Raw genomic sequence first — 22,377 nt, 5'->3', positions numbered from 1 at the left:
TTTTAAATGGCATGCTATACTTTTCTATTCCTAATACAGAAGTGGATATTATAACGAGTCTAGTATATCTGGCCTGCTAGCAATCGCAATCATAACGCATACAATTGGATTTAATTGATATATATTATCTCGATTAAAAAGGATGTAGATAATGACTATGATTTCCGGAATCTCAAGCGATCTCTTGTCTTCAAAAACAATTTGTAGAGTTCGTTATATATACATTTGGATATTAACGTGAATAGTATCTTAGACAATTCTTTCCTATTTTTTACTAATTTTCGCGCATAACAATCCTTGAAAAAATGTTGACAGTTGCATATGAAATCGTAGAAGATTCAATACGAGAATAAATTCGTTCTGGATCTTGGAAAATATGCTGCTGAAAAAATTATAGCGTAAAAACGTTTCGGATAAAAAGTGGCCAAATTGAATTGACGATAACTCCGCGGAAGACATCGTAAGATGATGATCTTTTCTCAAATTAAAGTCCGAAATGTCTACTTTAAGATACTCTCCGGATTTTAAGTTCGATGCATCGTCGCCATGATTCTTTAATTATAAAGAATGTAATTCTTAATAACCATATTATGAATCCAAAAATAATCGTTAAATATACAGGGTGTTCCACAATTACTTTAACAGCCGAAAATGAGGGGTAGCTGAGGTCATTTGAAGTAACTTTTTCCTTTGCAGCACGAGGCTTTGACAGATGGTCGGGACGGACTCGAGCCGCGATCGAGATATTGAACAAATCACGAAGCGAGAACTTTCCGGATTTTTTTTACTACGTAACAGTGATAGTTTTAAGAAAAACGCTGTTCACCTTTACTTTAGAACGTCTGAAGAATATTTATTAATTTTTCGTGCCCTCACTTTCGTTCGTTCGATACGCATGGAACGATTCTACTCGATCCGTAAAGTACAGCCAACAAAGACAATTTTCTCTATTTTTCCACGAGAGTATTTCGTCGATTCGTCTGAACGGAGATCAGGATTGTATCCAAAAGACTTCTCCTTACCGTCGGGAACAACGAACAAAAGAGTTGGAACGAAAAGAGCCTTGAAATGGTTGGGAAAAGAAACGAGCGCCCGCGTAGCTTACAGTTCAAATTATTCTATCTTGCAAAATAAATCCCCGATCTAATCCTTACCTAAATAAGAACAGATCGATCCGTAACTTTCGACCAATTCGCGCGATCGGTCTGCAGACAGTGCAATTTACGATCACATCTTATATTTTGTTTTTTTTCTTTGTATATAGTATATGCCACTCCGATGATGTATTGTATATACCGTAGTAGTCTTCTGGTATATGAATTAGTACAAATAAATTGGTAGAAGCAATCTAAACGTGACGGTGCACCATTCATTGACTTCACACAGAGGGTAGGTACCGTTCGAAAACACAAACTGTGAAGAAAGAGGATTCCTGCGACCAGCTCTCAGGCTCGCTTATTAATTACGTATACTCCGCTCTAAATAGATATAGTTTTACTAGAGTGATCTCGATGCATAACACGTAAAAACGAGGTCATTGTTTGTTAATGTGTCGGATAATCAGACACGAGCGACTTTGTTAACGAAATGAAAGAAAGTGTGCAATACACATTTCATTGTCAACGAAGCGTAAATAATGCAATGGAATCTAGCATTTCCGATTCCCAGCAGTTTAGAATATCGATGCGGGAAAAATAACTGAATCGTTTTGTGGAGAAGCATATATCATAAATTGGGTAATAAGTGCATACGTAGGTGCACGCTTAGACGTAGTATATCATCGGCTATTTAGTCCACACAGAACATAGTACTGAGTTGTTTCAGCCCAGTGACAAAGCGGCCCGTCTGTATACCAAAGCCTTTTGTATAACTTTTTACATAGACCTGATCTCTTTCTATTTGGTTCGATTTTCTACCTTGTTCGATTTTGTATTTGGCTTAATTTATTACGTGAATTTATATTGAATTTATACTGAACTTATATTCCAGTTGTTTCACGAATGAAATGGTAGGCAACTTGTGATACTCTGCGTCAAGCGAGGGTTGCATTGTGCTAAGGATTAAAGGCCACACTCTTGCATCATTCAGCACTCTGAAAGCCCGAGGAACCGACGTGCTATAATAGTTTAAGGGGAATCATAAGATTCCAAAGTGTTCTAAAGAGTGGCAACGAGAGGCAGCGAACCCCATTAAACTACGAATTTTGTGACAGTTAAACAGGTACGCAAACGAGATGTCGTCGGGCAGGAGCGAAGAACTTATTTCGCAAGTTCCGGGGAACAATGGGAGTGAAATCGTCGAGTTTTACAAAGGAACGAAAGTTCTGGTAACAGGTGGAACGGGCTTCCTCGGCCTATTAATCATCGAGAAATTACTAAGGTGATTCTTCTTTATTAATAACCGAAATTGTGTCGATTCGAATAAAATTGTGAACCGCTCCAGCGAAACGTGTCGCGTCTAACGAGTCTAACGAGACTTGCTAATGTATGCTCTGAATGGGGCCGTAATATGGCAGTAATTACCATTTTACAGGTGAATAGATACTAAAAAATTTTAGGCTTACATTCATTTTTTTAAATGGCATGCTATACTTTTCCATTCCTAATACAGAAGTGGATATTATAACGAGTCCAGTGTATCCGGCCTGCTAGCAATCACAATCATAACGCATACAATCAGATTTAATTAATATATATTATGTCGATTAAAAAAGATGTAGATAGTGACTATGATTTCCGGAAGTTCCTGCGATCTCTTGTCTTCAAAAACAATTTGTAGAATTCGTTATGTATACATTTATTACGGATATCACGGATATTAACGTGAATAGTATCTTAGACAATTCTTTCCTATCTTTTACTAATTTTCGTGCATAACAATTCTTGCAAAAATGTTGACAGTTGCATATAAAATCGTAGGAGATTCAATACAAGAACAAATTCGTTCTGGATCTTGGAAAATATGCTGCTGAAAAAATCATAGCGTAAAAACGTTTCGGATAAAAAGTGGCCAAATTGAATTGACGATAACTCCGCGGTAGACATCGTAAGATGATGATCTTTTCTCAAATTAAAGTCCGAAATGTCTACTTTAAGATACTCTCCGGATTTTAAGTTCGATGCATCGTCGCCACTCTAATGCTCTGAATATAACCTCGAAAACACAACTCCTTTCAAAGTGACCGACATGTATGTGATTAGCGAGGGTTACTTCAAAGTGTTGTCAGTTCGCGAAAAAAAAATCGACGTCGAGTTTCTCTATTTTTTAAAGATAGTAGAAGGATCGAACTTCATACCGCAGTGAACAGCATCTTGGAGTCAAATTTTACGAAGTCTATGCATTTCGCTGAACTTGGCAAATTTTCAATGTGACAAGTACGGCCTCGCGTTTAAAGATTTATGGTGATCGCGGTACAACAAAGTTAAAATCCAGAAATAGTATCTTAAAGAAGAGGTTTCAAGCTACAATCTAAGAAAGAAGTCATCATCCTATAATGATTTGTCAAGAAATTATCATCAGTCAAATTTGACCGATTTTCTTCGAAAATGTTTCCAGGCCACAATTTTGTTCAGCAATGTAAAAATAGCTGGGTATAAGTCGCACACGGAAATAAAATAGATATGGTTGTTCGCGGGAGACGAAATAAGATGAGAGCTACTGATTCGAATAAGTTTTCTCGAACATGTGCCTGTCATATGTTCACAGGTCCTGCCCGGATATCGTAACGATTTACATGTTGATAAGACAGAAAAAGGGGAAGTCCGTGGAGGAACGATTCAAAGAATGCTTCAACGATACTGTATGTGAAATTCTGAAGCAACTACGAATACTTGTTGAACGCCAATCATTGTTTTCGATATTGTGTCTAGGTATTTAGCAGACTGAAGCGGGAGCAGCCAGACTTTTTAAATAAGATAGCGATGATAGAGGGCGATGCCGCCGAAGAAAATTTCGGTTTGTCTGCAGAATCTATACTGACACTGAACGACACAAATATCGTAATCCATGCTGCAGCAATAGTCAAGTTCAACGAGAAGCTACGTACGATAGTGCACACCAACGTGAGAACTACAAAGCAGTTGTTGCTGTGGGCGAAAACGCTGCCGAACTTGAAGGTACGTCACATATTTCGTAAAACTGTCATCGCGTAACCTGTATAAGTTAACAATCAACCATGTGCAGAAATACTTTTTATATTTCGTTCTCGTCAGGAAATGTATTACTATTATGATTGTAATGAGCGCGCGAAATATGTGCGAGCACAGGAGATCGATAGACGTACTGCAAGACGACGTCAAGCTCGGAAAATACAATCACATATAGTCGGTAAATTAGAATGCCGTAATCGTGGAATTGCTAATCGATACTAACGCTTTCCAACAGTCCTGAAAGACTAATTCATCGAACAATAGAATTCGAACATAGTCGATGAGATTATTCGCACTATTGTCAATCGAATCCAGTTCAGAATTATTTGAATTGCGGAACGGTTCTTCCTATTTTGTAAATCAAATGTCTCCCTCAGTTCTGGTTTTCGTGAAATAATCGATGTAAATTGGGATTAGTATAAATATGATCAGTGAGATCGGTATGGAGAATAGATCAGACTTGTACAGTCGGTTACATCAATGTACAATGTACTAGCAGAAAATTCGTTTCGTGCTCTAATAAATCTAACGTGATCTTGATAAATCGGTGCCCTGAAACTGCTTCCATCGCGACTTCTGTAAAATCTGCAGTCTAACGTTCATCGGCGGTTCCGATGGGGAATCCACGAAATGAACGCTAATTATCCTGTTCGCAGTCATTCGTGTACGTATCGACAGCATTCTCGAACTGCGTACATAAGACCATCGACGAAATCCATTACGATCCTCCCATGGACTGTGACAAACTAATGACATTGGTGGATTGTTTGGACGACGATAAACTGCTGGCGATAGAGGCTACGTAAGTATCCGTCCGGAAACAACAGTGACTATTACAATTGTTGTTGTTACAATAGCAAGTATTATTAAAGTTGTTCCATATTGTAGATTGCGCGGAAAGTGGCCGAACAACTACGTCTTCTCTAAAGCAACTGCAGAAAGTGTTGTTCTAAAGTATGCGGGTGATCTTCCAGTAGGGATTGTTCGACCTTCAATTGTGACGACAACGTTCCACGAACCTATCACAGGATGGATTAACAATATTAACGGTACCACTGGCATAGCTTTTGCTAGCAGTTTGGGGCTGATGCATACAGTACACAGCGTATCAGAGTGCGCAGCAGAAATTATACCTGCGGATTATGTCGTGTCCAATATTATCGCTGCTATTTGGGACATTAGTAAAAGGTGAGCGTTGTGTTTAAACGAAAATCAAGATATTCTTTACAGGTGTTTGACACATGAGGTTGGCAAGGGTTTCTTTATGCTGGATTATTGTAACTATTCATTACACACTATTTTATGTAAACATTTACAACTGCTTATAATATTTAATATACATATAATATATTATATATTATATATAATAATATATTAAATAATAATATAATATATAATATATATATTAAATTAAATTAAATATAATTGTCGCAATCCGGAAATGGGGGTTCATGAAGTCTTTGGAAGTAACTTTTTCCTTAGCAAAAATGCAAACCGCGCCTTTGTTTACAAGTTATTCAAGAAAAACGGTGACTACTGAGAAGCGAGCTCAGCTGATACGTGGCGGCCGAATCAATGAGCGGAACTAGGATTTGTACGCTCGTTGGATGGGCCGTCTCATTCAACGGAGATCGCCTCTTATTGGGCAGTGTTTTTCGATAATAATTCGTCAACAAAGCCGCGGTTTGTATTTGTGCAAAGGAAAAGTTACTTCCAAAGACCTCATTAACCCCCATTTTCGGATTGCGAGACGTTGTTGAGACACTCTGTGGTAATAGCGTATAGCACAGTGAATTATAATAAATGCGAGATTTATGAGAAAACAAAATCAAAGAGAAGAATATTCGAAATGGTCGAAGCACGGATTTGTTAGAGATTCTATCTTAGGAATGCTTTGACAAAACTGGAGAAGAAGTCGGACGTGCCTGATGAGGAGAGAGTGACCATTTACAACCAAGTGTCGTCATCCCAGAACCGAATTGATTGGGGAACGCACCTGAATATGTGTAGACGGTCCCTTGGCACAGTCCACTCCGCCCGAATGATTTGGCACTGCTGGTTAATATACAACAGATACCTGTTCATGCACAATATATACTCTAAACTCTTCCACATCATACCGGCAATTATCGTAGACACATTTGCACGACTTGCAGGTCATAAACCAATGTACGTTTGTGGTATTTCGCGTGCAATGATATCAACCTGTGGAATGAGCAATGGTCTTCACCAAACTCACGATTTGCAGGTTAATGGATGCGTATGCAAAAGTTGATAAGTTCAGTGATGTGATATCCTTTTTCTCCACGCGTCAGTGGAAATTCCGGGATGAGAATGTGAAGAAATTGTGGTCGAAGCTGGGACCCATCGACCGAAAAAGCTTCAATTTCAACGTGGCAGACATAAACTGGCCCGAGTACTTCGACGTCTACGTTACAGGCATTCGTGTATACTTGCTGAAAGATCCACTCACTGAAGAGTCCATACGTGCTGGCCGCAGTAAATTCTGGAAGTAATATTTGTCGTTCCAATGTCATAATTAACAAAACTATTAAAAATTAAATATTACAACCAACCTTCTTTGTTTCAGGTTGCGCATTGCAAATTACGTCGTAATGACGTTATACGCGCTGTTGGGACTATGGATTGTCTATTCTTTAGTTTCCTTAGTTTGGTCGTTCTGCCCATTGTCACATTAGCGTTTTCGCTAGTTTCGTAAGGCCCCGTGAATTTAATAAAACTTAATTTAATTTTCTGTGCGAGTCTATACGAAAAGTGGTCCCCTTCTGTTGCGTCAAACAATATTAAATGCGAATTCTTCGTTTAGCATCTGACACTTAATTGAATAGGATAGGTTTTTAAATAACTTGTGTCCTCGAAATTCTGTATAGTTGTAAAAGAAAATCTGTCAGTCCTACTTTAGCATATAGCATCTTCGTATTTTATTAGAAATTTTAGTTATTACATCAATTAAACTTATCTCTGCGTCTAATTAAATGAAATAGTAAACTTGACCTACGATGTGAATTTTAGAGATCTCTTGCAATTATTGGACTATGAGGTTATTGAATAATTATTAAAAAGATTAACAGAAATATAGTATCGGGCATATTCAATTCTTACTAACGACTCTAGTTCCTGAATTATCGACACGAAGCATTTGCAAGTTTCAAATTATGGTTATCAACAAAGTAATGGAATCTCTCCAATGCAAACGCGGACTTAGGATCACTATAGTCATCGCATTTTGTTTTGTTTTGTTCAGATTTGTTAGGCTGTCCGATTCCTCGAATATTAGAGCGGTTTAAAATCTGTGCTGAGACGGGCTTTGGATTTCGAGTCGAGTCGAGTACTCGGTAAAACTGAGCGAGCTCACCTTCATGTTTACCTAAACAATTCATTTAAGGGTCCCAGTCCCAATATTTCCAACCCAAGTCATCATTGTATCGCGTTTGATCGTTATGCTTTTCTCGGACGTATTTGCTTGTACAACGAATATGTACATCGACGTACGACGATAATGAAGATCACAGGCAAATGAAAGTTATAAAACGATTTATTTAGTCAACAATTTTAAGATAAATCATTTTACTTTAAAAATTTATATTTTCGTCCAATCCCATAATAATAAAAATTTAAATAAATTTGTGATAAGTACTTTACACGTCACTGTCGATAATGCAGGAAATATTTCCCTTGTAGTTTACAGGGGAACAAACAGTAACATACGATTGAAGTATAAATTTTATGCCAATAACACATTAAGGAACTGCATTTCCATTTCGTCGAATTCCTGGTTGGAAATTACATAAAGTAATATTAAAAATGTATGGAATAAACTTACTAATGCTGCTAGTATTTCCATTAAGGCAATATAACAGATCTGGAATCTGATTGGCCAGAGACCAGATTCCAAACGATACTCGCCAATTTTTGAAATCCTTTTGTAACTTTTTGCATCGACCTGACCTTTCCCTATTTTGTTCGATTTTGTATTTTGTTCTATTTCGTACGTTGCTTCATTTTGTAATTTACTTAATTTAATTTTGTATTTTGCTTCATTTAGCACGTGCCAAATTGTTCGAAAACATTCGAATAAGTTGAACAAGTTGAAATATGATCACGACGGCGAGCCTTACGATTCTCTGACTCAATATTGATTAGTCTGTGCATTTTAAAAACTTATTCGGTGTCACCCTATCGTTTATTACAATTTTGTGAAATGTTACAATGACTTCACCATTCTACGCTACGTTTTCAAACTCTGTAGTTCAAAAGGTACATCCGGTCTACTTGGTAATCGTTGCCATTGCGTGCGTATTGATTCATATATGATCTCGATTAAAAAGCGTATAACGGTGAATATAATTTCCGGCAGCTCGTGCATTCTGGTCTTCTCAAAAAGAATTTATAGATTTCAAGAGAAGAATGGGTAACACACACAACAATGAGATCATTGTTTATACATCTGGATATTTATGCGAATAGTATCTAATTGTTAGACAATTTGAAAGCGACTGAAATGGCTGTGTCATGGAAAAAGGAAGCGAGAGCATTTCGTCTGGGACCCGCTAGAAAACTCATCAGTGAAGCCATTCATGCGGGTCCTTGCCTTAGACGTTGAGATGTCAGAATGACACTGTCCCTGAACACGTACTGAAATTACTAACAATTATTTCATGATTTTCTCGCTAAAGGTCGCGTGAAGGTCAACATGTTACATCTCGCTGGATTTGTTTTCTTTATGCTATAAGACTGCTGTAGTGAGAACATGTAGTCCCATTTTATAAAAATTACGCAGACCTTAAAATCACGAAAAAAATGACCTTGAGAAAACAATACGAACTATTATCGTATTGGCTGCTTTGAACGGAATATTTGTCTCCACATGACATATTTTCTATCGTACAAAATTAGGAGGTAAAGTTAGATGAAAAACCCTGTACATTAAAATCTCTCTATTTGTAGCCGGGGCCGAATTCTAAGGTGTCCAGTACAGCACACAGGACTTGATTTCTTCGAGCCTCGCGGCTCGCCTTTATTGTTGCCGACACCTCGTGGGAGTGAGAGAGAGAGAGAGACACACACACACAGAGAGAGAGAGAGAGAGAGAGAGAGAGAGAGAGAGAGAGAGTGAGAGAGAGAGGGCGCGAAAGAACGAGAGAGGGCGCAACAGAGAGAAAGCAATTCAGAGGAGAGACAGAGAGAACGAATTGTAGTGATAGAATAAAAACAATGGCTTCACTTCTTTATTTCTAATTTTTTGTTCATGAAAATTTTGTTAATATATTGGCCACATTTTTCCAATTAAAATGATACCAAATACGACATGCTTTAGACCATTATCCGTAATAAGTAACTTATTTTATTTGCGAAAAAAGCATTGGAAAAACCGATTTTTTACATTTGATATATCAAAGGTGTTGAAATTTTAGCCTCGAACAAAAATTAATCTATAGTTTACTTAGTAAGATATCTTCAGTTAAGATAACGGTTTACATTTCGCCGGCTCCGTCAGCGGGCAGCGACGGTGACGTAATCTGTATATATTAAATGCCGCGATACATCATCGCCGGTACCTTTTGATGTACATCGTGCCCTGACCGTCACGTATACAATGTAAGACGCGACAAATAAAACGTCTCTGATTGGTGGACACGACGAACCCAAAAAGGGTATAAAAGAAGCGTTTCTTCTTACCGGACTCTCAGTAGAGTTTGATCGCTCGATCGGTTTCGCTCATATACCTTCTCTCAATAAAGGAATAAAATAAAGTCCTTTTAAGCAAAGTATTAGAATCATATTCATTTTCATTCCATAATCCCAATAAGGTTATTGAATAATTATTAAAAAGCTTAACAGAAATGTAGTATCAGACATATTCAATTCTTACGAAGCATTTGCAAGTTTCAGGCTATGGTTATCGACAAAGTAATGGAATCTCTTCAGCGCAAACGCGGACTTAGGATCGGTATAATTATTGAATTTTATGTTCTGTTTTGTTCAGATTTGTTAGGCTGTCGGAATACTCGAATATTAGAGCGATTTAAAATCGGGGCTGAGTCTTGGGCCTTGGTTTTCGATTCGGGTCGAGTACTTGGTAACACTGAGCGGGCTTATCTTCATGTTTACATGAACAATGCATCTAAGGGTCCCAGTCCCAAAGTTGCCAACCCAAGTTATCACTGTATTGCGTTTGATCGCGATGCTTTCCTCGCACATATTTTTGCTTTCACAGCGCATATATGATGAAAAAATATTAAGTAGCAATTAGATGTCAAAATAAATAATAGATCGTGAAACTTTAATATCTAAATGTAATCAGTTTTTTTTGAGTTAGCAACAAAATATTCCATAAAACAATTAGAAGAGTAGTCGAAATGCGACAGACACTTATTTGTGAAAACGTATTCGCATCATCATGTGCGCGTCATTTCATACAACCATGTCTATTCTATTCGGACGTGCGTCATATTCTCATTTATTTGTACACTGCCGAATAAAATTGTAGAGTTGAAACATTTTGCATAAATATCGGTCGAACATTTACATTAACACTATATCTTGAAGTAGAGATTATTTCAATCGATACAATCTGAGCTATCTGCTACTGTCCGACAAAATCAAACTTTTTTTCTGATTTCTTGTAGCCACTGTGAAATTCTTGTAGAGCTTCACTCCCCGAATAAGAATCCGAAAATCGAATTGCTCCACACCCTGAGTTTTTGAAAAAAAACGAACTTTTGTAAAAACCTAAAATTTTCAAAAATGTGGTATTGCATGAGAAGTACAAACGTTAGATAGTTCTAATCGGTGTTGAAAGATAGAGAAAAGTTTTCCTAATATAGTGACATACAATTTACTTATTGATTTTGGTACTAAATAACTATAAATTAATGTCAATGTTTAAGTTCAAAGTGTCGTCGTACACAGTTTCTCCGCAATATTATTGTATTTTTACGAGAAGTTCTCTGTTCAGCACGAAAACTCTCTTCAGTACCAAGATCGGATTCTGCAGACATTTCTGAAGAAGAAACGGCCCGATAGAAGCGTCGGAACGATATACATTTTGAGTAGGTCGAGAAAATGTTCGACGGCAATATGTACACGACGTTTTGCTGCCATATCCTTCGCTGCTCGCTTCTCTCTGTCCGACAAGGCCGAAGCTACGCGTAAACAACACCGATGGCTGAATCACCATAAATTCTGTAACTAATGCATGCGTAATTTTCTGCCTATTGCGTCCGATCGCTATGATTAGAAAATATAATTAAAATATATCAGTCATTCCTCGTTCAGTCCACATCAAACAAAGCACTGAGTTGCTTCAGTTCAGATACATGGTGACAAAGGTTGCCGAAATCCTTTTGTAACTTTCCGCATCGACCTGCCTTTTTTCCTATTTCATTTGATATTGTGTTTCGTTTTATTTTGAACTTTGCTTGATCTTGTACTCTGGACGATTCCATTCCTTCGCTCCATTATCTTGCTTTGCTTGATATTGTATCTTTTGCGGTGACAATTGTTTCACAAACGAAATCGTCCGCAATTTATGATACTCTGCGCCACGCGAACGTTGCGCAGTATTAAGGATTATAAGCCGCCCTTCTGCATCGACCAGTATCTTAAAAGCCTACGAATCTGACATTCCTCATGCGATGAAGAAGTCGACACCAAACTGTTTAAAAACATTTGAATAAGTTGTTTAAGTTGAAATATCACTAGAAACGTCAGCAAGTCTTACGATTATTTGAATCAAAATTGATTAGTCAGTGCATTTTAAAAATGTATTCAGCGACGTCTTACGTCGTTTATTACGTTCGTTTATTAAGATGTTTTGAAATGTTGCAATGGCATAACCATTCCACGTGACCTTCTCAAGTGCAATAGTTCAAGAGGCACATCCAGCTTTAGTAATCGAAGCCATACCGAGTGACATTAGAATTAATTAATATATGATCTCGATTAAAAAGAAAGTGACAATGAATATAATTGCCGGAAGTTCTTGTGTTCCGCTCTCCTCGAAAAGAATTTATAAGTAAATTTCAACGGGAATGGATTGCCAAGAACTTTCAAGGCCATTAGTTATATAACTGCATATTTACGTGAACAGCATCTTATTGTTAGACAATGTATTCTTAATTTTTATTAATTTTCGAGCATAACGATTTTTTCAAACATGTATAAAGTTGCATGCGAATTCGGAGAAGCTCCTCTGCGAGAATATAAGCATTGTGATTCTTGGAAAATATACGCCCGAAAAAGATTATAGCGTCTTCGGGTGATGGACTTTCTTTCAATTTGAAGCTTGAAACCGCTACTTTAGGACAATGTTAGTGTTAACGTTAGATAGTGTAAAGTGGGCAGATATACGTGCAAAATGTTTCAATACTGCAATTTTGTTCAGTATTGAAAGAATAAATGAAAATAAGTCGCACATGTGAACAGACATTGTAGTTCGCAGAAAAGGCGAAATAAGATTAAATCAGCAAATTTGTATACGTAACAGGCGCATGCACACGATACGTTTGTCACAATAGTTATACGTGTAGCTGTGTATTTCAGGATCCGTATACTCGTGTGCCGTGAATTAAAAAGTAAACACGTTAACACGGGGATATGCTAACTACGCGTGCACATGTGTATTCCGGTAGACGTAAAGTAGGGACCTCTGGTAAGATGAGAAACTGTGCGAAAACAATAGAAGTGCCCTCATTTTCGTTCGTTCGATTCGCATGGAACGATTCTACTCGATCCGTAAAGTACAGCCAACAAAGACATTTTTCTCTATTTTTCCAGGAGAGTATTTCGTCGATTCGTCTGAACGGAGATCAGGATTGTATCCAAAAGACTTCTCCTTACCGTCGGGAACAACAAACAAAAGAGTTGGAACGAAAAGAGCCTTGAAATGGTTGGGAAAAGAAACGAGCGCCCGCGTAGCTTACAGTTCAAATTATTCTATCTTGCAAAATAAATCCCCGATCTAATCCTTACCTAAATAAGAACAGATCGATCCGTAACTTTCGACCAATTCGCGCGATCGGTCTGCAGACAGTGCAATTTACGATCACATCTTATATTTTGTTTTTTTTCTTGGTATATAGTATATGCCACTCCGATGATGTATTGAATATACCGTAGTAGTCTTCTTGTATATGAATTAGTACAAATAAATTGGTAGAAGCAATCTAAACGTGACGGTGCACCATTCATTGACTTGACACAGAGGGTAGGTACCGTTCGAAAACACAAACTGTGAAGAAAGAGGATTCCTGCGACCAGCACCCAGGCTCGCTTATTAATTACGCATACTCCGCTCTAAATAGATATAGTTTTACTAGAGCGATCTCGATGCATAACACGTAAAAACAAAGTCATTGTTTGTTAATGTGTCGGATAATCAGACACGCGCGACTTTGTTGACGAAATGAAAGGAAGTGTGCAATACACATTTCATTGTCAACGAAGCGTAAATAATGCAATGGAATCTAGCATTTCCGAATCCCAGCAGTTTAGAATATCGATGCGGGAAAAATAACTGAATCGTTTTGTGGAGAAGCATATATCATAAATTGGGTAATAAGTGCATACGTAGGTGCACGCTTAGACGTAGTATATCATCGACTATTTAGTCCACACAGAACATAGTACTGAGTTGTTTCAGCCCAGTGACAAAGCGACCCGTCTGTATACGAAAGCCTTTTGTATAACTTTTTACATAGACCTGATCTCTTTCTATTTGGTTCGATTTTCTACCTTGTTCGATTTTGTATTTGGCTTAATTTATTACGTGAATTTATATTGAATTTATACTGAACTTATACTCCAGTTGTTTCACGAATGAAATGGTAGGCAACTTGTGATACTCTGCGTCAAGCGAGGGTTGCATTGTGCTAAGGATTAAAGGCCACCCTCTTGCATCATTCAGCATTCTGAAAGCCCGAGGATCCGACGTGCTATAATAGTTTAAAGGGAATCATAAGATTCCAAAGAGTTCTAAAGAGTGGCAACGAGAGGCAGCGAACCCCATTAAGCTACGAATTTTGTGACAGTTAAACAGATACGCAAACGAGATGTCGTCGGGCAGGAGCGAAGAACTTATTTCGCAAGTTCCGGGGAACAATGGGAGTGAAATCGTCGAGTTTTACAAAGGAACGAAAGTTCTGGTAACAGGTGGAACGGGCTTCCTCGGCCTATTAATCATCGAGAAATTACTAAGGTGATTCTTCTTTATTAATAACCGAAATTGTGTCGATTCGAATAAAATTGTGAACCGCTCCAGCGAAACGTGTCGCGTCTAACTAGTCTAACGAGATTTGTTAATGTATGCTCTGAATGGGGCCGTAATATGGCAGTAATTACCATTTTACAGATGACTAGATACTAAAACATTTTAGGCTTACATTCATTTTTTTAAATGGCATGCTATACTTTTCCATTCCTAATACAGAAGTGGATATTTTAACGAGTCCAGTGTATCCGGCCTGCTAGCAATCACAATCATAACGCATACAATCAGATTTAATTAATATATATTATGTCGATTAAAAAAGATGTAGATAGTGACTATGATTTCCGGAAGTTCCTGCGATCTCTTGTCTTCAAAAACAATTTGTAGAGTTCGTTATGTATACATTTGGATATTAACGTGAATAGTATCTTAGACAATTCTTTCCTATTTTTTACTAATTTTCGTGCATAACAATTCTTGCAAAAATGTTGACAGTTGCATATAAAATCGTAGGAGATTCAATACGAGAACAAATTCGTTCTGGATCTTGGAAAATATGCTGCTGAAAAAATTATAGCGTAAAAACGTTCCGGATAAAAAGTGGCCAAATTGAATTGACGATAACTCCGCGGAAGACATCGTAAGATGATGATCTTTTCTCAAATTAAAGTCCGAAATGTCTACTTTAAGATACTCTCCGGATTTTAAGTTCGATGCATCGTCGCCACTCTAATGCTCTAAATATAACCTCGAAAACACAACTCCTTTCAAAGTGACCGACATGTATGTGATTAGCGAGGGTTACTTCAAAGTGTTGTCAGTTCGCGAAAAAAAAATCGACACGTCGAGTTTCTCTATTTTTTAAAGATAGTAGAAGGATCGAACTTCAACCGCAGTGAACAGCATCTTCGAGTCAAATTTTACGAAGTCTATGCATTTCGCTGAACTTGGCAAATTTTCAATGTGACAAATACGGCCTCGCGTTTAAAGAGTTATGGTGATCGCGGTACAACAAAGTTAAGATCCAGAAATACTATCTTAAAGTAGAGGTTTCAAGCTACAATCTAAGAAAGAAGTCATCATCCTATAATGATTTGTCGAGAAATTATCATCAGTCAAATTTGACCGATTTTCTTCGAAAATGTTTCTAGGCCACAATTTTGTTCAGCAATGTAAAAATAACTGGGTATAAGTCGCACACGGAAATAAAATAGATATGGTTGTTCGCGGGAGACGAAATAAGATGAGAGCTACTGATTCGAATAAGTTTTCACGAACATGTGCCTGTCATATGTTCACAGGTCCTGCCCGGATATCGTAACGATTTACATGTTGATAAGACAGAAAAAGGGGAAGTCCGTGGAGGAACGAATCAAACAATACTTCAACGATACTGTATGTGACATTCTAAAACAACTACAAATACTTGTTGAGCGCCAATCAATGCTTTCGATATCCTGTTTAGGTATTTAGCAGGCTGAAGCAAGAGCAGCCAGACTTCTTAAATAAGATAGTGGTAATAGAGGGCGATGCCGCCGAAGAAAATTTTGGATTGTCTGCGCAATCTATACTGACACTGAGTGACACAAATATCGTAATCCATGCTGCTGCAATCGTCAAGTTCAACGAGAAGCTACGTACGATAGTGCACACCAACGTGAGAACTACAAAGCAGTTGTTGCTGTGGGCGAAAACGCTGCCGAACTTGAAGGTACGTCACATATTTCGTAAAACTGTCATCGCGTAACCTGTATCAGTTAACAATCAACCATGTGCAGAAATACTTTTTATATTTCGTTCTCGTCAGGAAATGTATTACTATTATGATTGACGTACTGCAAGACGACGTCAAGCTCGGAAAATACAATCACATATAGTCGGTAAATTAGAATGCCGTAATCGTGGGTTCGCTAATCGATACTATCTCTTTCCAACTGTCCTGGAAGACTAATTCATCGAACGATAGAATTCGAACAGAGTCGAAGAGATTATTCTCACTATTGTCGATTGAAAGCAGCTCAGAATTATTTGAATTGCGGAACGGTTCTTCCTATTTTGTAAATCAAATGTCTCTCTCGGTTCAGGTTTTCGTGAAATAATCGATGTAAATTGGGATTAGCATAAATATGATCAGTGAAATCGGTATGGAGAATAGATCTGACTTGTACAGTCGGTTACACCAATGTTCAATGTACTAGCAGAAAATTCGTTTCTTGCTGTAATAAATCTAACGTGATCTTGATAAATCGGTGCCCTGAAACTGCTTCCATCGCGACTTCTGTAAAATCTGCAGTCTAACGTTCATCGGCGGTTCAGATGGAGAATCCGCGAAATGAACGCTAATTATTCTGTTCGCAGTCATTCGTGTACGTATCGACAGCATTCTCGAACTGCGTACATGAGACCATCGACGAAATCCATTACGATCCTCCCATGGACTGTGACAAACTAATGACATTGGTGGATTGTTTGGACGACGATAAACTGCTGGCGATAGAGGCTACGTAAGTATCCGTCCGGAAACAATAGTGACTAGTACAACAATTGTTGTTGTTACAGTAGCAGATATTATTAAAATAATCCATATTGTAGATTGCGCGGAAAGTGGCCGAACAACTACATTTACTCTAAATCAACTGCCGAAAATGTCGTGCTAAAGTATGCGGGTGACCTTCCAGTAGGGATTGTTCGACCTTCAATTGTGACGGCAACGTTCCACGAACCTCTCGAAGGATGGATTAACAATATCAACGGTGTCACAGGAATACTTGTCGGAGGCGCTATAGGTCTGTTGCATACTTTGCACTGCTTGCCAGAGTATGCATCAGAAATCATACCTGCGGATTACGTTGTGTCCAACACTATTGCTGCATCTTGGGACATCAATAAACGGTGAGCGTTCCGTCTGAAGGAAATTAAAGGTTGTATTTCCAAGGTCGCTGATGTTTGCTTCAATTGTGATACGCAGCGGATGAAATTGTTATAAAATTAAGAAATTATTATAGCATTGAAATATTCTTCGGACGATGTTGGACCACATTAACAATTTAAATGTAAGACCGTGTTTGTTCGAATCGATCCCCTTACTTTATTTAAATGAACAAGAATCGTGGCTGCGATTTTTCTCCACGATGTTATAACGCTTTAACGTAACGCTTGCATATCCTATACATTGAATATCAGGAAAGGGCTGCACTTCTCAGGGTTACATTTAAAGCGTTATTATGATTTCGGGTACGTACTGTTCAAAATGTTTGTATGTTATAATGTTCTTGAGCAGTATATAATATCATTTTTATTCATTTCTTCGTGTATACGGTTGAAAGAACCCTTTGCTGCAGAAGAAGATATAAAAGGAAAGAGATTTTATGTAGTCGTCCCACGAGTGTATTAAACAAAGTCGGATGTATATAATAAACATGATACAATACAAGAAGAAAATTAAGGAACAGTGTATCATACATAACAAAGATATAATAGATATAGTAAAATCTTTAGTAAAAGATATAGTAAATTATATATAGTATACAGGGTGTCCCAAAACTGTCTCGTAATATGGAAATGTGGGGTAGCTGAGGTCATTCTAAGTAACTTTTTCCTTTGCGAAAATGCAATCTGCGGCTATGTATACGAGTTATTAACGAAAAACACTGGCCAATGAGAGGTGACGGCGCGAGAGAGAGAGTCCGCGAGAGAATTCGCAGCACAAGGCTTTGACAGAAGGTCGGGACGGACTCGAGCCGCGTTCGAAGTATTGAAGTTCACGAAGCGTGAACTTTCCGGATTTTTTTTCATTACGTAAAAGTGATATTTTTTAGAAAAACGCTGTTCACCTCTACTTTAGAACGTCTGAAGAATATTTACTAATTTTTCGGACCCGAAATAGTAACTAATTTAACCGTGACGACCGTTTTAATTTTCTAGTGTGCATGACACCTTGTGTGTAACATATGACATTTTTAAGCAAGGTGTACAGTGAAGATTACCAAAGTACGTAAATGATATTTCAATTTAAATAATTCCGTGTCCGAACACAGTTCAACGAATGATTCGCAAAAGCTGATTTAATAATAAATAATCGCGTTAAGGTACGTAAAGGATTTGTTTATTAGAGAAATATGAAAAATATTATCAGTAAGGAACTCATCCATTTATATATAGTACATATATAGTCGATTATATAGTAAATAATATAGTAAAATAGAATGGATGACAGATTTTATCACTCATACAAGTAGTGCCACTGGGAAACAAAATCAAAGATAAAGAATATTCGAAAGAATTACCAGACGATCGAACTATGCCCGAAACTGATCTGTCAATGATTCTTTCCTAGGAATGTTTCGGCAAAACTGGAGAAAAAGTCGGACCTACCAGACGAGGATAGGGTGCCAATTTACAACCAAGTGACGTCACCCCAGAACCGACTCGAATGGAGCAGCTTCATGTATCTAAGTAAAAACCACGGCGACAGTATCCCGACCACGCGTACGATTTGGTTCTACTGGTTCATATTGAACAGATACCTGTTCATTCACAATATATACTCTATACTCTTCCACATCATACCAGCAACTATCGCGGACACATTGGCACGACTTGCAGGTCATAAACCGATGTACGTTTGTGGTATTTCGCGTATAATGGTAACAACCCGTGAAACGAGCAATGGTCTTCACCGAGTTCACGTTTTGCAGGTTACTGGATGCGTATGCAAAAGTTGATAAGTTCAGCGATGTGATATCCTTTTTCTCCACGCGTCAGTGGAAATTCCGGGATGAGAATGTGAAGAAATTGTGGTCGAAGCTGGGACCCATCGACCGAAAAATCTTCAACTTCAACGTGGCGGACATATACTGGCCCGAGTACTTCGACGTCTACGTTACAGGCATTCGTGTATACTTGCTGAAGGATCCACTCACTGAAGAGTCCTTACGAGCGGGCCGCAGTAAATTCTGGAAGTAATACTTGTAGTTCCAGTGTCATAATTAACAAAACCATTAAAAATTAAATATTACAATCAACCTTCTTTGTTTCAGGTTGCGCATTGCAAATTACGTCGTAATGACGTTATACGCGCTTTTGGGACTATGGATTGTCTATTCTTTAGTTTCCTTAGTTTGGTCGTTCTGCCCATTGTCACATTAGCGTTTTCGCTAGTTTCGTAAGGCCCCGTGAATTTAATAAAACTTAATTTAATTTTCTGTGCGAGTCTATAAGAAAAGCTGTATCCTTCTGTTGCTTCAAACAATATTTAATGCGAATTCTTCGTTTTGCATCTGACACTTAATTGAATAGGATAAGTTTCTAAATAGCTTGTGTCCTCGAAATTCTGTATAGTTGTAAAAGAAAATCTGTCAGTCCTACTTTAGCATATAGCATCTTCGTATTTTATTAGAAATTTTAGATATTACATCAATTAAACTTATCTCTGCGTCTAATTAAATGAAATAGTAAACTTGACCTACGATGTGAATTTTAGAGATCTCTTGCAATTATTGGACTATGAGGTTATTGAATAATTATTAAAAAGCTTAACAGAAATATAGTATCGGGCATATTCAATTCTTACTAACGACTCCAGTTCCTGAATTATTGACACGAAGCACTTGCAAGTTTCAAATTATGGTTATCGACAAAGTAATGGAATCTCTTCAATACAAACGCGGACTTAGGATCACTATAGTCATCGCATTTTGTTTTGTTTTGTTCAGATTTGTTAGGCTGTCGGATTCCTCGAATATTAGAGCTGTTTAAAATCTGGGCTGAGACGGGCTTTGGTTTTCGATTCCAGTCGAATACTCGGTAAAACTGAGCGAGCTCACCTTCATGTTTACCTAAACAATTCAGTTAAGGGTCCCAGTCCCAATATTTCCAACCCAAGTCATCATTGTATCGCGTTTGATCGTTATGCTTTTCTCGGACGTATTTGCTTGTACAACGAATATGTACATCAACGTACGACGATAATGAAGATCACAGGCAAATGAAAGTTATAAAACGATTTATTTAGTCAACAATTTTAAGATAAATCATTTTACTTTAAAAATTTATATTTTCGTCCAATCCCATAATAATAAAAATTTAAATAAATTTGTGATAAGTACTTTACACGTCACTGTCGATAATGCAGGAAATATTTCCCTTGCAGTTTACAGGGGAAGAAACAGTAACATACGATGGAAGTATAAATTTTATACCAATAACACATTAAGAAACTACATTTCCATTTCGTCGAATTCCTGGTTGGAAATTACACAAAGTAATATTAAAAATGCATAGAATAAACTTACTAATGCTGCTAGTAATTACATTAAGGCAATATAACAGATCTGGAACCTGATTGGCCAGAGACCAGATTCCGAACGATACTCGCCACTTTTTGAAATTCTTTCGTAATTTTTTGCATCGGCCTGACCTTTCCCTATTTTGTTGGATTTTGTATTTTGTTCTATTTCGTACGTTGCTTCATTTTGTAATTTACTATGTTTTTGTATTCTGCTTGATTTGATATTTTGCTTCATTTAGCACGTGCAAAATTATTCAAAAACATTCAAATAAGTTGCACAAGTTGAAATATCATCACGACGGTGAGCCTTACGATTCTCTGAATCAATACTGATTAGTCTATGCATTGAAAAAAATTATTCGGTGTCACCCTATCGCTTATTACGATATTGTGAAATGTTACAATTGTCTCTAACTCCAACACTCATCCCGATTAGTCACAACAAATTACTCATCAAACCAAACTGACCCTTAAACATCCCAGCCCTTGTCGCGTCTCTTTTCCGTCAACCCCCCCCCCCCCCCCAGCCGCAGCCAAAATTCCCACTATATATACACCCACATCCCAAGAATCCTCAGACCTTTTTTCTTACTCCAACACTGGACGATCCCTAGTATGAGACGCATTTGTACCGTCGATAGTGAAATAGATTTCGAAGATTTTGCATAAAACGCGTTGAATTGATTCCACCGACCCGGAATCCAACACAATGAATAACACAATGACTTCACCATTCTATACGATGTTTTCAAACTCAGTAGATCAAAAGGTACATCCGGTCTACTTGGTAAACGTTGCCATTGCGTGTGTATTGATTCATATATGATCTCGATTAAAAAGCGTATAACAGTGAATATAATTTCTAGCAGCTCTTGCGTTCTGGCCTTTTCAAAAAGAATTTATAGATTTCAAGAGAAGAATGGGTAACACACACAACAATGAGATCATTATTTATACATCTGGATATTTATGCGAATAGTATCTAATTGTTAGACAATTTGAGAGCGACTGAAATGGCTGTGTCATGGAAAAAGGAAGCGAGAGCATTTCGTCTGGGACCCGCTAGAAGACTCATCAATAAAGCCATTCATGCGGGTCCTTGCCTTAGACGTTGGGATTTCGGAATGACACTGTCCCTGAACACGTACTGAAATTACTTACAATCATTTCATGATTTTCTCGCTAAAGGTCGCGTGAAAGTCAACATTTTACATCTCGCTGGACTTTTTTTTTATGCTATATGACTACTGTAGTGAAAACATGTAGTCCCATTTTATAAAAATTACGAAGACCTTAAAATCACGAAAAAAATGACTTTGAGAAAACAATTCGACCCATCTTCGTATTGGCTGCTTTGAACGGAATATTTGTCTCCACATGACATCTTTTCTATCATACAAAAGAAGGAGGTCAAGTTAGATGAAAAACCCTGTACAGTAAAATCTCTCTATTTGTAGCCGGGGCCGAATTCTAAGGTGTCCAGTACAGCACACAGGACTTGATTTCTTCGAGCCTCGCGGCTGGCCTTTATTGTTGCCGACACCTCGTGGGAGAGAGAGAGAGAGAGAGAGAGAGAGAGAGAGTGAGGGAGGGAGCGAAAGAACGAGAGAGGGCGCAACAGAGAGAAAACAATTCAGAGAGAGGGACAGAGAACGATTCTCGGGTCGAGCGAAACTATCTGTAAGGGCAGCGGTCATCGTCGGAGATAG

At 37.8% G+C, this 22,377-nt stretch overlaps 3 protein-coding genes across 5 annotated transcripts in view; all 3 read left to right on the top strand.

The window, feature by feature from the left end:
- Nucleotides 1-22,377, top strand: part of LOC117225776 (fatty acyl-CoA reductase wat) — a 47,608-nt gene that overhangs the window by 11,646 nt on the left and 13,585 nt on the right. The window lies entirely within an intron of this gene.
- LOC117223403 (fatty acyl-CoA reductase wat) lies at nt 1,757-7,243 on the top strand. Of its 3 annotated transcripts, none has more exons than XM_076526334.1 (9): nt 1,757-1,902; nt 1,990-2,379; nt 3,706-3,799; nt 3,870-4,115; nt 4,805-4,950; nt 5,037-5,336; nt 6,036-6,317; nt 6,397-6,660; nt 6,739-7,243. In XM_076526334.1, the coding sequence occupies exons 2-9, from the start codon at nt 2,234-2,236 to the stop codon at nt 6,845-6,847; spliced, it is 1,587 nt and encodes a 528-aa protein (XP_076382449.1). In that variant the 5' UTR covers nt 1,757-1,902; nt 1,990-2,233; the 3' UTR covers nt 6,848-7,243. The 3 variants fall into 3 exon arrangements, with proteins under 3 accessions (XP_076382449.1, XP_076382450.1, XP_076382451.1); XM_076526336.1 differs by having other exon boundaries at nt 1,829-1,843; XM_076526335.1 differs by having other exon boundaries at nt 1,757-2,379.
- LOC143260541 (fatty acyl-CoA reductase wat-like) lies at nt 13,748-20,472 on the top strand. Its single transcript, XM_076526337.1, has 8 exons — nt 13,748-14,367; nt 15,681-15,774; nt 15,845-16,090; nt 16,738-16,883; nt 16,972-17,271; nt 18,716-18,997; nt 19,077-19,340; nt 19,419-20,472. Exons 1-8 carry the CDS (start codon nt 14,222-14,224, stop codon nt 19,525-19,527), a joined length of 1,587 nt encoding a protein of 528 aa, XP_076382452.1. The 5' UTR covers nt 13,748-14,221; the 3' UTR covers nt 19,528-20,472.

Source organism: Megalopta genalis, chromosome 14, assembly GCF_051020955.1.
Source record: "Megalopta genalis isolate 19385.01 chromosome 14, iyMegGena1_principal, whole genome shotgun sequence".
NCBI lineage: Eukaryota > Metazoa > Arthropoda > Insecta > Hymenoptera > Halictidae > Megalopta > Megalopta genalis.
This window is presented reverse-complemented; position numbering and strand designations above follow the sequence as displayed.